This window comes from Miscanthus floridulus, chromosome 19 (assembly GCF_019320115.1).
Source record: "Miscanthus floridulus cultivar M001 chromosome 19, ASM1932011v1, whole genome shotgun sequence".
NCBI classification, from domain to species: Eukaryota; Viridiplantae; Streptophyta; class Magnoliopsida; order Poales; family Poaceae; genus Miscanthus; species Miscanthus floridulus.
Window position 1 is genome coordinate 24,917,297 of NC_089598.1, and position 17,996 is coordinate 24,935,292.

At 45.2% G+C, this 17,996-nt stretch overlaps 1 protein-coding gene across 1 annotated transcript; it reads right to left on the reverse strand.

Moving 5' to 3' along the window:
• Positions 1-7,640: 7,640 nt before the first annotated feature.
• Positions 7,641-10,017, reverse strand: LOC136525745 (uncharacterized). The gene is made up of 4 exons (XM_066518628.1): positions 9,955-10,017; positions 9,339-9,498; positions 8,434-8,979; positions 7,641-8,401 (listed from the first exon to the last, which is right to left on the reverse strand). Exons 1-4 carry the CDS (start codon positions 10,015-10,017, stop codon positions 7,641-7,643), a joined length of 1,530 nt encoding a protein of 509 aa, XP_066374725.1.
• Between the last annotated feature and the right edge of the window lie 7,979 nt (positions 10,018-17,996).

A 17,996-nucleotide genomic window follows, 5' to 3' on the forward strand; every position in this document is an offset into this window, starting at 1 on the left:
TCTGTTCATTGCACTAACTAAGGATAAGCTACATTATGTTCTTCGGATACACTTCCTGGCCTCAAACAACGTTGCGGAATACGAAGCATGTCTCCATGGTCTTCGTCTAGCCGTTGAGCTCGGCGTCAAACGCCTAATGGTGTATGGGGACTCCACACTAGTTATCAATAAGCTCAACAAACACTGGTCCTGTTCCAACGAGAAGATGGATGCTTACCGTGCTGAAATCAGAAAGCTTGAAGGAAAATTCTATGGCATTGAGTATCACCACGTGGTACGTGATCAAAATCAACTCGCCGACCACTTATCCATGCTCGGTTCTTCTCGCACCATGATCCCACTGGGGGTTTTTGTTCAAGATCTCCTAGCGCCATCCATCAAAGAAGATAAGGAAGTTGAAGAAGTTCCCCCTGCCGAGCAGTTGGTACTTGCGGTATCGTCATCATCGCCGATTGGAGGGAGCAATTCATCAAGTACCTCACCAGCGCCGAGGTACCCATAGACAAGACTAAAACTGAATGCCTAGTTCATTGAAGCAAGCTTTATGTGCTGGTGGACGGCAGCTTGATGAGGAAAAGTGCCAAGGAAGGGATACGCAGCAATGCATCACCCAAGAGGAGGGAGTGAAGCTACTTCTTGAAATTCACTCTGGTTCCTGTGACAACCATGTGGCCTCGAGAACATTGGTTGGCAAGGCTTTTTGAGCTAGTTTTTATTGGCCCACAGCCATCACTGATGCAGAAGATCTCATCCGATGATGTGAAGGATGTCAATTCTTCGCTAAGCAAATACACGTGCTGGCTCAAGAGCTGCAAACCATCCTAGCTTTCTGGCCCTTTGCATGCTAGGGATTGGACATGATCGGGCCTTTTAAGCTAGCACCAGGTGGTTTTCGGTATGTATATGTTGCCATTGACAAGTTCTCCAAGTGGATTGAATATAAACCACTCACCTCGTCTACTACAAAGAAGGCAGTTAAGCTCTTTGAAGATATCATCCACAGATTTGGTCTACCAAACAGCATTATCACCGATCTCGGAACTACGTTTACTGGACATCATTTCTGGGACTTTTGCGAAGACCGTTGCATCTTCGTCAAATATGTTTCCGTTGCCCATCCAAGAGCCAACGGTTAGGTCAAATGAGCGAATGGTATGATCCTTGATGCCCTAAAAAAGTGACTGTATTAGAAAGAAGAAAAGCACCCGGGCAGATGGCTCAAGGAGCTTCCAGCTGTAGTCCGGGGACTGCGTATTCAAGCTAGTCGCAGCACTGGCGTAACTCCATACTTTCTGGTTTATGGCTCAGAAGCCATACTACCAGTGGATGTTACTTTTCGAGCACCTAGAGTGGAAAACTATGATGAAGAGCAGGCCGAGGCTGTTCGGTCTGAGGACGTTGAGAGAGCCAAAGAAGAGCGCCTAATCACCTGTGTCCATACAGCTAAATATCTAGAAGGCTTGCGAAGGTACTACAACCGAAACGTCAAAGGTCGTTCATTTGCTGTCGGCGATCTCGTTCTCCATAGGAAACAAAGGACTGAAGGTTTGCACAAGCTCTCTTCCCCTTGGGATGGGCCTTATATCGTCAAGGAGGTTACTCAACCAGGTTCTTATCACCTATGTGACTCAGAAGGAGTTGATGTTCCCAACTCGTGGCACATCGAACACCTTATACGTTTCTATCCTTGAAACACTACAGATATGTACTTTATAATTTTATATTCATATAAGTTTTTGGTCTCCAGAACGTGTCACCACTTTGTCTCTTTTGTGGATTAACATCCATTTGTGGTCGCCGAACTATATTCTATTTCATGATGAACTCCAATACGTACTCGCCGTAACTGCGCCGACCACGTTTCTCCAAATTGTCGAACACGATTTCTCCAAATCGCCGAACACGATTTCTCCAAATCACCGAACACGATTTATCCAAATTGCCGAACACGATTTCTCCAAATCGCCGAACACGATTTCTCAAAATCGCCGAACTCGATTTCTCCAAATCGCCGAGCATGTTTTCCCCATATAGCGGAAACATTATTTGATCAGAAGCAACATCTTTTCTTTTCTGTTCTCTTCGGAGATGACCCAGTCTCCGATTTCTCCCTACACATGCTACGGGCTCCGCGCTCTGCATTATGGGTGGTCAACTGTGGTCCCTTGGTCACACCTGTTTTTCCTACATGTCTACAGGCTCCGCGCTCGACGTTATGGATTATGGGTCAGCCAAGGCTGAGAGTTCAACATAGAATACATTGCTCGGACGCCGCTTATGTTGCCTTTATCTCCAAGTTTGTATAACAACTGCCGACCAGAACACGTTCAGCGCTGTTTTTTATGGAAAAGACTCAGCCACCAATCTTTCCCTACATGTGCCATGGGATCTGCGCTCTACATCATGGGTGGTCGGCTACAGTTCCTGGGTCATGTATGTTACTCCTACACGTGCACGGGCTCCGCGCTTAACATTATGGACTATGGGCTGGCCAAGGCCATAGGGATCAGTAGCAGACCAACTGGTCGGATGTTAATTGAACTAAGCATAATCGCGTTAGGTTTGAAACTTCAAAGATTATTTCGCCGAACTGCAAGCAAACTACATATATTACATATACATGCACCTTATAGCATTTATTCAACGAATAATTGTTTCTTGCACTTTCATACATTCTAACTATACTGTCCAGAAATTACAGATGATGTCCACCAAGGAGATCATTGTGCTTCGCCACTACCGTCAGTCTCTCCGAACAGGTATATATCGCCGGCCAACTTTTTCGCCGCGTCTTCCACCTCATCCTCAAGCCGCTAGGTCTCCGCTTCGCTCAGCCCCTCGGTGTACCCGCCCCCTATCGCCTCTAGGTCAGTGGCTAGATAGTGGGTCGAACAACAGCAAGGGCGTGGGTAGCGGCGGAAACAACGGCGTCGTGGTTGAAGCTCTTAAAGCTTTCCCACGCCGTCTTGCATCTTTCAATGATGATATCCGAGCGCGGTGGCCTGTCGTTGGGCTGAGGAGCAGTTTCCGGTTCGATGCAGTCGAGCACTGGTTTGATTCTGGCAACTACGGCATCAAATTTGTTCCTCTGGGTCCGGGCGTCTTGCTCCAGCACATCGAATTGTGCCTTGACCCTCCAACGGTAGTCTACATGCATTTTGAAGCTCCATTAGGCAAGACAATTACTTCAGCAGAAAACTTGACCAGGGGGTACTCACCGTTCAGCTCCTCGGTCAGTTTGTTCGCTCGTCCTGTCTCCTTCGCTTTCTCCTCCCAGAGTTGCTCGAGGGCCTAGCGTAGTTGACCGACCTCCACGTCTTGTTATACAAGTATATCATTCATCACCAAAAGTAATCGTATCCAACTATGCGAGGCATTTTTGTGGATCATACGTACCTTTCTTCTCCTCCGAGATTTTCTGTAGCTTTTCCAACTGTTCAGAGGCATCTTTAAGTTGTGTAGAAGCAGTGGTCAGCTGCTCGAACTTGCTCCGAAGTTGTTCTTTCGTAGTCGCCAGGTGCTTAGACAGGACCCCCTTCTGGTATTCTAGGTCCCACGCGTTGGACTCAGCAAGGTCTCGCTCGCGCTGGGCCCTTTGAATGTTCTTCTCCGAACGGTTCATTGCCTCCTTGAGTTTTTTGTTCTCCTCGGCGAGGGGCTCCATCCTCTTAATCAGCTGGTAATGGTGCTTGGTAGTTCGAGTTATCCCCTGGAAATGCACAATGACAATGACAGAAGGACACCACCAATGTCAACGAAGAATATTCAGGATTCAGTATTAACCTCGATTTGTTTTACTACTCTGCCGATGGCGGATTTCAGCCTCCTCATTTCTCTAGGGGTGTCCTCTTCCTCGACAACCACCACTTCGTCACCGCGCTTGCGAAGGATTCAGACGGATTGGGTTCGAGGCTCATCACGAACGATCTGCTCGACCTCGTCCTCCTCTTCCGCAGCAGTAGGGATCACCGCAGGGGGGCTCTATGGCCGGACAGTGAGTCTGAGCATGACCTACGACCCCTCAGGGGGCACCGTTAGCTCCTCGGGCACCCCTGGTCTCGCCGACCTAGACTTTGTTGCTTCGCTGGCAACTCCAGTTTCAGCTCCCAAGGGTCCAGCGCTACCCGACGTTGCTTCAGGCATTGTCGTCGAGCCAGCCTCTACTGATGCCGGCCCCTCGCCATCTCTAGCTCCACCCACAGCGGTTGTGGATTTTTCCACCAGTTGCCGAGCACTGGTGGACCCTGACACAGGCGCGACAGGCGTTACCTCTGCCTCGGGATTAGCTCGAGGCTACTCATCAGTCTAGGCGGGTGATTTTGGATCCTCCATGTGCCTTGCGCTGCATTAGAACATTTGGTCAATCGCCCAAAAAGCTAAGATCAAATAGCAAAACAACACTAACGTGAAGATACTTACCGTTTGGTCTGCCAGTGTACTTTTTTGAATCGACGAGGCCTGTTCGAGCCCCTAGGTGCGGCTGTGGGGTCGACCCCCATGTTCTTGGGTGGAGGTCTGTCCTCCTCTATAGTCGGTCTCTGCTCCGCCTATTGTTCTGGTGTTTCTCCACCGGTAACACCGGGTTTAACTCCGCCTAATGCTCAAGGACTCCCGTCGCTTGCTCTGCGGGGATTTTTGTTGCCTACTGCTCGGGGACTTCATCGGTTCCCCTTGGTTGCTCCTCCACGTGTGTGCTGCGTGAAGTTGTTTGCACACTCGGGGGAGGGGGAACTGTATCTTCGTCGTCATTAGACCACTCGATCACCACGGCCCTCCACGAACGAGTGGTCTGGTCGCCACCTAGTGATATACCGCCTAGTTTGGGGGAGCGGCCATCGCCATTTTCCTCTTCTTCTGGGCCGGCTCGTCTGTCGCTGCCCATTTCCCCTGAGATTTCTCCGATAACGGGGTGGGATGCGCCGTGTGATCAACATCCGAATCTCTGGATTCTGATGAGATACCGACGGAACTTTCTTTAGGGTGTTCTGTTAGTCGAACATCCACCGCTGGTGGCCATTCCGCTCTTGGCATGTCAGAAAAATATACTGCCCTATCCTGCGAATGGATCTTTGCATAAGTAAGTCATTTCCCTGCTTGGCAAATCGACATTTGAACAATGCAGGTTAAGATGATTACCTGAGGAGGCGGGTTCGTATAGTTGAAGGCCTTTGTTTCTTTCGGCCAGCTAAATGAGGCGCTGGAGGTGAATAGTTCTATGGCGTGGCTTATTACTTCTTTCCTTGACAGCCTTTTAGGTCTCTCTTGGGTTCCGTCGTTGTCGCCCTTGTAGTCAAAAGCAGGGTAGGCCCTCTCCTTGCAAGGCTGGACATGGCGTACTATGGAGCTTGCTGCCACAAGTTCACCTCTCAACTCCACACTTTGAATCAAGTCAAGGTGCTCCTTCACTTGCTCCATGTCGATACTTCTTGGTCTCTCCGACCAGCTTCTTTGGTTCTCCAGGATATGGTGAACGTCGCAGCGGACGGCCGGGTGATTCTGTTTCATATAGAACCACTTGGAATTCCACCCTTTTAGGGAAGTGTTCAGTGGTACGCTGATATAATCGCTGGCCATTCCGTCACGGAGCTGCAGATATACGCCGCCGACCACCTTGGACCCACCGTCGCCTTTCTTCTTTAACCAAAACAAGTGTCTAAAGAGGTTGAAGTGTGGCAGAATCCCAAGAAATGCCTCACAAAAGTGAATAAAGATCGAGATGTGCAGTATAGTGTTGGGGTGGAGATTGCACAGACTAATCGACCAAAATACCAACAGATCTCACAGAAAAGGATGAACAGGGAACCCCAATCCATGCAAGAAATAATCTTCAAAGACTACAACTTCTTCGGTGTTAGGCATTGGAAAGGACTCACCACTAGCTGGCCGCCATTCGACGGTGACACGGTCAGGAAGCACGCCCGCCGTCACCATTCTTTCGAGCTCCGCTTCTCAAGTGCGCAACGGCATCCACTCTTCGTCGTGACTGGCTCCACTTCCTACCTTCTTTGGGCTTGTTTTCTTTGGGTTCATGGCTCTCCTCTTCAGCGCCATCACTCAGATCTAGATGCGATCTAGCATCGGCAACGTGTGTGGCTGCGAATCTAGAGGTGTGGTGGCTGAGGTGGAAGATGAAATGGTGAAGTGGCAAAGGTGGGAGAATGGGGGGTGGTGGTACTGTTATAAAGCACTTTCCCCACTTTATGACTTAAGGGTTTTTGGGAAGCCGTTCCCGTGATCTGCGCCGCTCTGAATTCTTCGATGCGGCTTAATGGGCCGTTACCAGGATTTTCAGGCAACCTCAGCCCACGTCGCTCGTTTGTTGCTACCATCAATTGCTCCTCATCGAAATATCGCCGACTACTCCACCATTTATTAAGGCTAATTAACTGACACTGTACAACCTTTACTACGGTTTTTCTCCACGATTTGATTTCTCTGATAACTCCGCCTACAGCATGGGGACTGGCAGCCTGCTCCATTGGTCTTTATTTGTTTTTCTATTTCTGACCCTGACAGCATGTGGCTACATCACCTACTGTTAGGCTCAGGGACTAAGTGGGCATACGTCACCTTGCGGTGAATGTGCTTTGTCTCTTTCTGGGACATGCCCGAGGACTGGCTTCCCGCTCGGCTGGTTTTCTACTATTCTTCAAGTTTCTAACCCTGGCACCACATGACTACATCATCTGCTGTTAGGCTCGGGGACTAAGTGGGCACACTTTACCTATAGAGGAAGATTGACTCCTACAAGTTTGTTCGGACTCTAAGTGGGCACACTTGGTCCACTACAGATAAATTTTTGATTCTAAACTTGAGCTCCTTACACCCATATGGCAAGCCATACTTTGGTCACTCTGCTCGGTGATGATTCACGGTGCTCAGCGACATGTCGCCCTGCTTGGCAATAGGTTGTGCTACTCGGCAATGGTTCACACTGCTCGGCGACGGCTCACGTAGCTCGGCAGTTCAGCATGGTGGTTGGACCATAAGTTTGACTGCTCGGCGTTGATCACACTTGCTCAGACAAGCTTAAGACGATGTTGCACAACGGGTACAAAGCGCTCGGGGACTAGCTATGGGGTGTACGACCTCAGATACCCATGGCAGACCATATGGGCTGTGCCCCTAGGGGTGGCCTAGCCCATAAGAAGAAGCCTTACGAGGCATGACTCTGCTCGGTGCCTTCCGCAAGATGTAGGGAAGATATCCTAAAGATACTACGAGATCTGTTAGAATATGTATGATCCCAAGATTTCTATAATCAGTTATTACTTTCCAGTTATCTCTCAGATCTAACCGACTTGTAACCCTGCCTCCCGGACTATATAAGGCGGGCAGGGACCCCCTCTAAAATCATGGCATATCATACGATAGTTAATACAAACTAATAGACCATAGGAGTAGGGTATTACGTCATACTGATAGCCTGAACCTGTCTAACTCGTGTGTCTCTGTTGCCTTCTTGTTCTTGATCTCACGCTCCTCTGCCGATCAATCTACCTTCGTGGGATACCCCTCGGAGGACTGTCGATGATATTCTATCGACACTAGCACATCACTGTCCATTCTCCTCAACTCATTAGCTAATGGCTCAAAGTAATTAACAGCAGTCTCAACTCCTTTCTAGAAAGTTTCAGACCTCACAATCTTGTTTCTTTCTTCCCTTTGACACTATTTAGGTAGCCTAGTTCATTGAGCTCATCTTCCCTAAAAAGCCTCTGCAATTGCTTCTTGTTTTCTAGCAAGCTATTCAAGTTGAGATAAGTTGTAGCAACCCTTGTAACACCACACCTCACCAAATCTCTAGAAAGAAACTTCCTCATCAGGCTCAAAACTCTAGTATGGGCATACAGAAAAACAGTCAAGCACTTTGCTTTGCTAATTGTTGCTGCAACTCTTGGCATCTTTCCTATATCTTCTAGCATTAGATCAATGGTATGGGCAGCACAACCATTCCAGAAAATAGAGGGGTGCTTTGCCTTCAATAAACTTGCTGCTGCCGCATTGGGTTTTGCATTGTCAGTCACAACTTGAACTACATTTTGCACCCCTATTTCCTCAATACATCTATCAACCAGTTCAAAAATGTATCTGCCATCTTTCTTCACAACTGAGCAATCCACTGAATCAAGAAAACAAACACCATATGCACTATGAACTACCAAATTCATCACACCTCTACCTCTCTTGTCTATCCAAGCATCTGTCATAATTGTGCATCCATTTAGCTCCCAAGACTCTTGGTGAGACTTCAATGACTCCTGCACTTTCCTCTTCCTTTTTTGTAAGAATTTCCCACTCATCTCATATGGAGTTGGCCCTCTCAAGTTCCTGCCAAAGTCTCCAATAGCCTCAAGCATAAGATCAAAGCTAGGAAGTGTAACAGTGTTGTGTAGGATACCTGCTTCATAAAAAAATGGCAGATGTACTCACATGCTCTGTCCCTTTTCTCTTCCTTTTTTTCAGTTGATAGCTTGAATTGAACCTTATCAGAAACAACAGATTTGCCCTTCCTTGCAGCCACTATTTCTTCTGGTGTCAGTTTACAGAACTTATCCATCAGACCACCTGAAGAAGCACCTTTGCATGTCACCTTCTTCAACACAATAACTGAATTGCTGCCATCTGCATCACTGTGTTCCTCTCCTTCAGAATGGCTCAAATCGACTTTAGCTCTATCCTCTTCTTTCTCCATATTCTTCCTTTGCTTGTTATCCAACTTCTTTGACAGCAACTTAATCATTTCTTCTTCCACATCAGATGGAACTTTAGTACACTTTGCAACACCACATTTAGGAACTTTACCAAGGTGGTATTTGATTCTAGTTATTCCACCATGATAAGTTTTGTCACAGTAGTTGCACTTGAGAGAATTTTTCTTGTTCACATCTGGCATTGTGCAGTGCTTCCAAGCTAGGTCAGATGGTTCAGCAACAGTATCATTTGATTGCTGGCCTATGGACACAATGCTAGATAAGCCTACAAAGTAGACAGTACATACACACAGGTCCAAATCACTAACTAATATGAAATTGAAATCAAATCACTACCCCTATTGGCTAGAAATTAGAATTCTAGAAATCAAATCTCATCTCAGTGTCTCATAGTCATATACTACTCTCTACTCATAATCTCATATTCAAAGAAGACCAACATATCTATGGCATTGTGGAGAAGAACAGGGGAGAAGAATTTGCCTATTGTTGGCGCAGTGGCAGCAGGACTTTGTGTGCTTTCACTTGGGTCAGACATTGTTGGGCGTTGGTGGCCTGCAGCTACAGCAACTGCAGCTCGTTCTAGCAACTATAGGAGCTCATTGGTGGCCTCAAGTGAGGTACCTCCCCCTAGCCTGGCCGCCGCGGTCACCCAGCCGACGCCGTCGCCGTCGCCCAACCTCCCGCCCGTGCCGCCGCGGTCGCCCAGCTCAGCCGACGCCGTCGACAAGTCGCCGCCGTCGCCCAGCCTCCCGCCTGTGATGCCGCCGCCGTCACCCAGCCACTGCCATCACCCAGCATCCCGCCCGTCACGCCACCACCGCTGGAATCGAGTGGCATGCATGCACACACTAGGCTTCCAGGCAAAAATGACTCTGCTAATATATGTCTCCCCTATTCAGGCCATTAGTGGGCCAAATTCGACAGGGCCACACTTTAGTTTTGGGCCAGCCAGCAAACCAGGCAATAGTGGGCATTTAGCGGCGCGATAGTGCGCTATAGCGGCAATAGCGCACATAGCGCAAAAACGAACAATATCATCGCGGCAAGTGTTGTGGGCCGCTATAGCGGCGCTATTGCGGCAAAATAGCGCACTATTTTTTTCTTTGGTCTTAACTTTGGCGAAACATATGCCCCAGTTGCTAGATTGGAAGAAATTAGAATCTTACTAGCGTATGCTTGTGCCCACAATATCAAGCTATATCAAATAGATATCAAGAGTGTATTTCCAAATGGCTACATTAATGAAGAAGTATATGTTGAGCAACCTCCCAGTTTTGTAGATGACAAGAAGCCTGACCATGTGTATTAGTTGAAGAAGGCATTATATGGCTTGAAGCAAGCACCTAGAGCATGGTATGAAAGGTTGAGGGACTTCCTACTCTCTAAAGGGTCCATGATGGGCAAGGTTGATACCACTCTTTTCACCAAGAATATTGGCAAAGACTTATTTGTGTTGCAAATCTATGTTGATGACATCATATTTGGATCAACCAATCAAGACTTTTGTAAAGAGTTTGGAAAGATGATGGCAAATAAGTTTGAGATGTCCATGATTGGAGAGTTGAGTTACTTCCTTGGTCTTCAAATCAAGCAATTGAAGAATGGTACATTTGTAAGTCAAGGCAAGTACATCAAAGACATGCTCAAGAAGTTTGGCATGAATGAGGCAAAGGCCATTATTACACCAATGGGAACAAATGGCAACTTGGATAGTGATGCAAGTGGCAACATGGTAAATCAAAAGTTGTATCGGTCTATGAGTGGAAGCCTACTCTATGTGACCGCATCAAGGCCGGATGTCATGTTTAGTGTGTGCATGTGTGCAAGATTTCAAGCCTCATCAAGAGAAAGTCATTTGAAGGCTACAAAGAGAATATTGAGATACTTGAAGCATACACAAAATGTTGGTTTGTGGTATCCCAAAGGAGCAAAGTTTGAGCTAGTTGGTTACTCCGACTCAGATTATGCGGGATGCCAGATTGAAAGGAAGAGCACCTCGAGCACATGTCAATCATTGGGAAGATCACTTGTTTCATGGTCATCAAAGAAGCAAAATAGCGTTGCATTATCAACCGCCGAAGCCAAATACATATCCGCTGGTAGTTGTTGTGCACAAATACTTCAGATGAAGGCTACCTTGAATGACTTTGGAATTAAGTTCAAGAAAGTGCCATTGCTTTGTGACAATGAGAGTGCAATCAAGCTAACTATCAATCCGGTTTAACATGCAAGAACAAAGCTGTTGACACCATTTTTTGCACGTGTCAAAATGATCAGAGTGGGCTTATCGGCAGAGGAAAGTTACTGTGTATGCTGACAACCGATGAAAATCAGTCTGTAAAGATGGTTGCCGATGAATGGTGGTGATTGATGGAAAGGTTGATTTAGACTCAGACGTTGCCGATAAGGTTGGAGATGTTATTGTCGATGCCAATGAAGGAAGACTTGAAGACTACTGCCGATGAAACAGGGAGTATGCCAATGGAAAGGAGGACGGTGAGATTTCCATCGTAATTGAGGTGGACAGGGAAATAGATAGGAGTTGATTTCCTTTTCTATATTTGTTAGAGTATGATTCATGTAAGAGTCACGTGTTTCCTTAGATATGGGCTTGGTGTCCTAGTTGTGTTTGGTTGTGTCTCTTTAGATCAGGGTATAAATATGGAGTGAGGGGTAATGTAATAGATATATCAATCAATATCAAAACCAATTTTTACTCCTATTTGCATCTACTTACTTTTCGGCGACTTCGTCAATTTGCATATTTTTCCTTTTTACGAGTTCTCATTGATTCGGCGAGTTGCATAGCTTCAGTGCGACCTTCGGCGATTCTCGAGTTCCGCGTGAGTACCTCTTGGCCGTGACTTCCGGGCGTATCGCTGTTGTCAGGACCAAAGTGCTCGTATCTTCATCCTTGTCGATTAACAGGTCAAATCGACTGGCACGCTTTGGATATCGATTCGGGTATTAGCCCTTTGTGTTTGCAGATCCACTTTTGCATCAACACATCTTTTGGCACGCTCGGTGGGACAAATCAATCCGATCAATATGTTCAATTCCGAGATCGATTCAGGGAACATTATCGCGGTATCTGAAGATCTTAAGGAAGAGCAGAGGCAGGCTATAGAAAAGGCTGTAGAAGAATACAGGCAGCTTTGTCTGAAATCGTTTAGCCTGAACAAGAGTGGACAAGTCATCCAGAAGCAAGATTTGCCGTTGCCTCGGCAGGTTACCTTTGACTCCAATCCTGGTAAACTTCAAGAGATGGTTAATTCTGCAGTAAATCATGCTTTGATTAATCATTCCAATGTCCTGTCCAATACCGTTCATAATGCTGTGGTTCGAACTCTCAAAGAAGGACAAGCGTCACCGCATTACGTTGGGCCTACCTATCACCAACCAGAGCCGGCATCTGTCAATACTCCATCGGCTCCCTCGGCCATTGTGGGTACAGAAGTTACTTCCCCTCTAGTATCGGCAGGCTTACCTAATATTCAATCTACACCGATATGATCAGATCAGGTACTACCAGGAGGACGAGTTTAGCTTAATACAGATCTATTGGCATCAGCTATGTCAGGCCCTGTGTCTCAGAATAGCCAGATTCCTGCTAATTGGTGGGGATATGGTATGCCTCCGGAGTCATCTACTTTCAATCCTGGGTTACCTCAAGTGTTTGATGCAGTAGGAAAAGCTCCTATACCATCGGCTGTTTCGCCGATGGCTCAAGTGCCTCAATATGCTACAGCAACTACTGTGCAACCAACTCCAGGAGGTTTCCAGATGCCTTTGGTTCAAACACCCAATTCAAGTCCATCGGCAAGCTTATTGCCGATGCAGCAGAAAGCCCCCGCTATGAGTCAAACTGGGGTTCAGTTCATGCCTCAAGCTGGTTATAATTATCCGATAATGTCAACAAATTACCAGTCATCGGTAAGTTTTGTACCGATGAGTTCTAATAATGGTTGGTCAGGACAGTTACCTGTTCAACATATAGTTCAGCAAAATCAGCAGGTTGCAGGGATTCAACAAGGTCATATGCAAGCTGGTTTCCAGAATCAAGCATCGGCAGCTCAGCCGATGAATCCTTTCCAACAGGTTAATGGACCACAAGTAACGGCAAATATGCCGATTGCTGGAGATCGTGGGCCACAAAGATATGTGGAGGGATATCAGCAAGCCCCTCCTATAGAAATTCAGCCAGTTCGTCAGCAGGAAGCTGATGCTTTTTGGGCCGATAAGATAGCAGAAATTATGAAGGATCAGTTTGGGATAAAGCCCAAGGTCAATACTTATTCTTATCGGACTCCATACCCTCCTGCATATGATTTAATTCCTCTCCCAAATCGGTACAAGGTACCAGATTTCACTAAATTCTCTGGGCAAGATGATACATCAACAATGGAACACGTCAATCGCTTCATTATTCAATGTAGAGAGGCAGCTAGCAGAGATGAATTAAGAGTTCGATTATTTTCATCATCTTTGTCTGGATCGGCGTTTACATGGTTCATTTCATTACCACCAAATTCTATTATTACTTGGGCTGATCTAGAAAAACAATTTCATAAGTATTTCTTTGCTGGAATCCATGAAAAGAAGCTTACCGATTTAGTAAAATTGAGACAGCGTAATGATAAATCGGTAGAAAGCTTTGTGCAAAGGCTAAGAGATGTAAAGAATAAGTGCTACAGTCTGGTGCTGGATGATCGGCAGCTTGCCGATCTGGCTTTCCAAGGGTTACTGCCACATCTTAAAGACAGATATGCTTCTCAGGAGTTTGAAAGTCTCAGTCATCTTGTGCAAAGGATTTCTGATCAAGACACTAGGGTTTTTGAACCTAAAAAGAATTGGAGTAAAAAAGTATGATTTGTTGAAGAAGTAGGAGATTCCGATTCTGATGAAGAACCAGTTATCGGCTTAGCTGAGTGGGTTAAGAATAAAAGGCCGATATCTTGTCCCTTTGGTCAGAAAGAGCCAGAAAAGTTTACCTTTGATATCACCAAGGCCGACAAGATATTTGATCTTCTGCTTCAAGAGGGCCAAATTAAGCTGTCACCTAATCATGTGATCCCATCGGCAGAAGAGTTGAAGAAGATCTTGTACTACAAATAGCACAATGCAACTTCACACAGTACAAATGAGTGCAAGGTGTTCAGGCAATAGTTATAATAGGCTATTGAATCTGGGAGAATTAAGTTTGGTACTTCTAATGCCCAGAAGCCGATGAAAATTGATCAACACCCTTTTCCAGCAAATACGTTGGAGGCCAAAGGGAAGACCAAGGTATTGACGTCAGAGGCTGATGAGAAAAACGCATCAGTGGATCCCCAACATCGGATAACTACCGATGATGCAAAAAGTAAGGGTTTGCTGGGAGAAAGCAGTAGTTCCAAAAACCCTCCTCGACCTGGCATTGTGGTTACTCATCGAAGGTAGCAGGAGGGTTGGCGTCAGCGTAATGACCGATATCGACAACAGCAAGAAGAGAGACATCGGGAAGAATGGCATCGGCATAAAGATCATTGGAGGTGCCCGTTTTTCATCCATTGCTGGGAAGAAGGTATTAAATTGCCAACTGTTGAAAATTGCCCTGAGTGCAATGGTTATTATGGGGTCAATTGGTCAGAAAGGAGGTTTCAACCTGGCAATCAGGGTTTATTTATCAATGAGCCAATCAGAGGCAGAGCATCAGTACATGATCGGCTGGGAGGCAGACTTAGTGTACATGAAAGGCTTGGTAAATGCGCTGGATATTTTCCAAGGAATCAAGAGGAGCTTGAGGAGATGGCAAACGCAAGAGTTCCTGATGAAGAAATATTCTACAGGGACCCTAATATACGCCGTGTAGAATCAACTAGGACCTGTTATCAACCGGTTTGGAAAACCAAGTTTCCTCGATGGTGCCCGGAGGGTCTGACATAGACACAGAAAAGGAGAATGCAATGTGAACATCAGGAGGATTTATACTGAGAGGAAAATTCCTCCAATGAGAGGTCTGGTCATCAGCAGTGGCAGGTAAAACACAAAAATAAGGGTCCATCGGCAGATGTTAATATGGTATTCATGTTGCCGATGGAGTTTTTGGCACTATCTAATAATGAGGAAGAAGTTGTTCTCTCTGGTCAAGTAGCTCAGTTGACACTAGATCCAATGATGGTTGTTTTTGAGAAACCTACCGATGACGAGAGACAGCATCTTAAGGCTTTGTTTGTGAAAGGCAGAGTTGATGGGCAGCCTGTGTCTAAGATACTTATCGATGGAGGGGCTGCGATTAATATTATGCCTTATGTGATGTATCGGAAACTTGGTAAGGGAGATCAAGACTTGACCAAAACCGATATGATGCTGAAGGATTTTGAAGGCAATGTGTCACCAGCTAAAGGGGCAGTATGCGTTGAATTGACCATCGGCAGCAAAACCTTACCGACGACGTTCTTTGTTATTAATGGCAAGGGTGCATATAATTTGCTTCTAGGGAGGGATTGGATTCATGCTAATTGTTGTGTTCCTTCTACAATGCATCAATGCCTTGTTCAGTGGATTGGGGATAAGATTGAGGTTGTCCCTGGTGATTCTTCTTATATCATCGCATCGGCAGAATCAGATACTTATGAGCGAACTAAATGCATATCAGGAGAAATTTGGGAAAAAGAGTTCCTTAGAGTTGCTGATTATGAAATTCCACCGATCCAAGCAGTCGGTTCTGAAGAAGAGTTTTAATGGATAGGTTTGCCGATGATGGAAAATTAGGTCAAGGGTTTACGTCGGCAGATGATTTAGTAGAAGTAGATATTGGTGATGGCGATAGGTCAAGACCTACTTTTATTAGTGCTAAGTTAGATTCCAAGTGTAAGCAGCGAATAACTGATTTGTTAAAAGAGTATAAAGATTGTTTTGCTTGGGATTATACTAAGATGTCTGGATTAGACCGATCGATAGTTGAACATCGGTTACCTATCAAATCTGGATTTCGGCCACATCAACAGCCAGCGCGCCGATGCAACCCTAATATACTTCCTGATATTAAGGCCAAAATAACTAAATTAATTGAGGCAAAGTTTATTCGGCAGTGTCAATATGCAGAGTGGATCTCTAATGTGGTTCCTGTTTATAAGAAAAATGGAAAACTTCGTGTTTGTATTGATTTCAGGAATCTCAACAAAGCCACACTGATGGATGGCTATCCAATGTCGATTGCTGATTTGTTGATTGATGCTGCAGCCGGACATCAAATTATCAGCTTCATGGATGGTAATGCAGGTTACAATCAAATATTCATGGCTGAAGAAGATATTCTCAAGACTGCTTTCAGATGTCCAGGTCATGTGGGGTTGTTTGAGTGGATAGTCATGACATTTGGTTTGAAAAATGCCGGCGCTACTTATCAAAGAGCTATGAACTTTATTTTTCATGAATACAACGGCACATTAGTGGAGATCTACATTGATGATGTAGTGATTAAGTCTGGAGATGTCACAAAACATTTAGCCGATCTACAAAAGATACTGGAGTGCACAAGGAAGCATGGATTGAAGATGAATTCTAATAAATGTGCATTTGGTGTATCGGCAGGACAATTCTTGGGTTTTATGGTGCATCAGCGGGGCATCGAAATCAGTAGGAAGTCTATTGATGCAATTAACAAGGTGGTTGCTCCTGCCAATAAGACTGAATTGCAATCTTTGATCGGTAAGATTAATTTCATTAGAAGATTCATATCTAATCTGTCGGGTAAGATCAAGGCTTTCAGTCCATTACTTAAATTGAAAGCCGATCAGGAATTTGTATGGGGAGCTGAGCAGCAGTTAGCCCTCGATGAAATTAAGAAATATTTAACAAATCCTCCAGTGCTAGTTCCACCTCAACACGGGGAACCCTTCAGATTGTATTTGTCAACTGATGATACCGTTATCGGTTCAACTCTTATTCAAGAATTTGAAGGGAAAGAACGTGTTATTTATTATTTGAGCAGAAGGTTAGTGGATGCTGAGACAAGGTATTCGGCCATCGAAAAATTATGTCTGTGTTTATACTTTTCCTGTGTCAAATTAAGACATTATTTGTTATCTGCTGAATGTACGGTCATATGCAAAGACGACGTAGTCAAGCATATGCTGTCTATGCCGATATTAAGTGGTAGAATCGGCAAGTGGATTTTGGCATTATCAGAATTTGAACTACGTTACGAATCAACTAAGGCAGTTAAGGGGCAAGTTATGGCTGATTTTGTCACTCAGCATTGTAATACAGTGGACTCTCTGGAGGTTGCTCCCTGGACACTTTTCTTTGATGGGTCCACATGTGGTGAAGGAGCAGGTATCAGCATTGTGTTAATTTCACCTCAAGGAAGGAAGTATGAGTTTTCATTGCCGATTGTTGCTACATCGACAAACAATCAGGCTGAATACCAAGCCTTGATAAAAGGGTTAGAATTACTGAAGGAGATATGTGCCGATGCTGTTGAAATCTTTGGTGATTCTATGCTAGTTATAAATCAATTGGCTGGAATTTATGAATGCCGAAGTGAAGTTTTAATTTCGTATTATGAAAGATGTTTGCAATTGTTGAAAGGATTTAGAGATTTTCGTCTTGAACATATTTCTCGACTGCATAATGAGGAGGCTAATCGACTAGCTCAGCATGCTTCAGGGTATCAGCCTATTTAGGAAGTGCTAACATCGGCAGTTGATACCGATGACTGGAGGAAGGAGATTGTCGATTATTTAAAGGATCCATATAAAAAGGTTGAAAGACGTATAAGGTTCCAAGCTACCAAGTATGTGCTCCTCGATGATGAATTATATTATCGAACTATAGATGGAGTTTTACTTAGATGTGTTAGCAGTGATGAATCGAAAAGCTTGATGGGTGAAATTCATGAAGGAGTGTGTGGGGCGCATCAATCGGCTTTCAAGATGAAGTGGATGATCAGAAGGAATGGATACTATTGGCCGACTATTCTTGAAGATTGTTTTAAATATTTTAAAGGATGTCAGGGGTGTCAAAAGTTTGGTAATATTCAAAGAGCGCCTGCATCGGCTATAAACCCTATAATTAAACCTTGGCCGTTCCAGGGATGGGCTATCGATCTCATCGGTCAGATTTATCCACCATCAAGCAAAGGACATAAATTTATTCTGGTTGCTACCGATTATTTCACAAAATGGGTTGAGGCAATTCCTTTAAAAAAAGTGACATCGGCTAATATGATCGATTTTGTGAAAGAGCATATTGTTTATCGATTTGGTATTCCTCAGACTATCACTACCGATCAGG

Coding starts and splice junctions, on each gene's coding strand:
- LOC136525745 (XM_066518628.1), bottom strand. CDS start 10,017: ATGGTCAGGCTTCTTGTCATCTACAAAACTGGGAGGTTGCTCAACATA. Junction 9,499..9,954: donor ACATATACTTCTTCATTAAT/GTAGCCATTTGG, acceptor GGGTGATGGCAG/TGGCTGGGTGACGGCGGCGG. Junction 8,980..9,338: donor GGCGGCCAGGCTAGGGGGAG/GTACCTCACTTG, acceptor TCTACTTTGTAG/GCTTATCTAGCATTGTGTCC.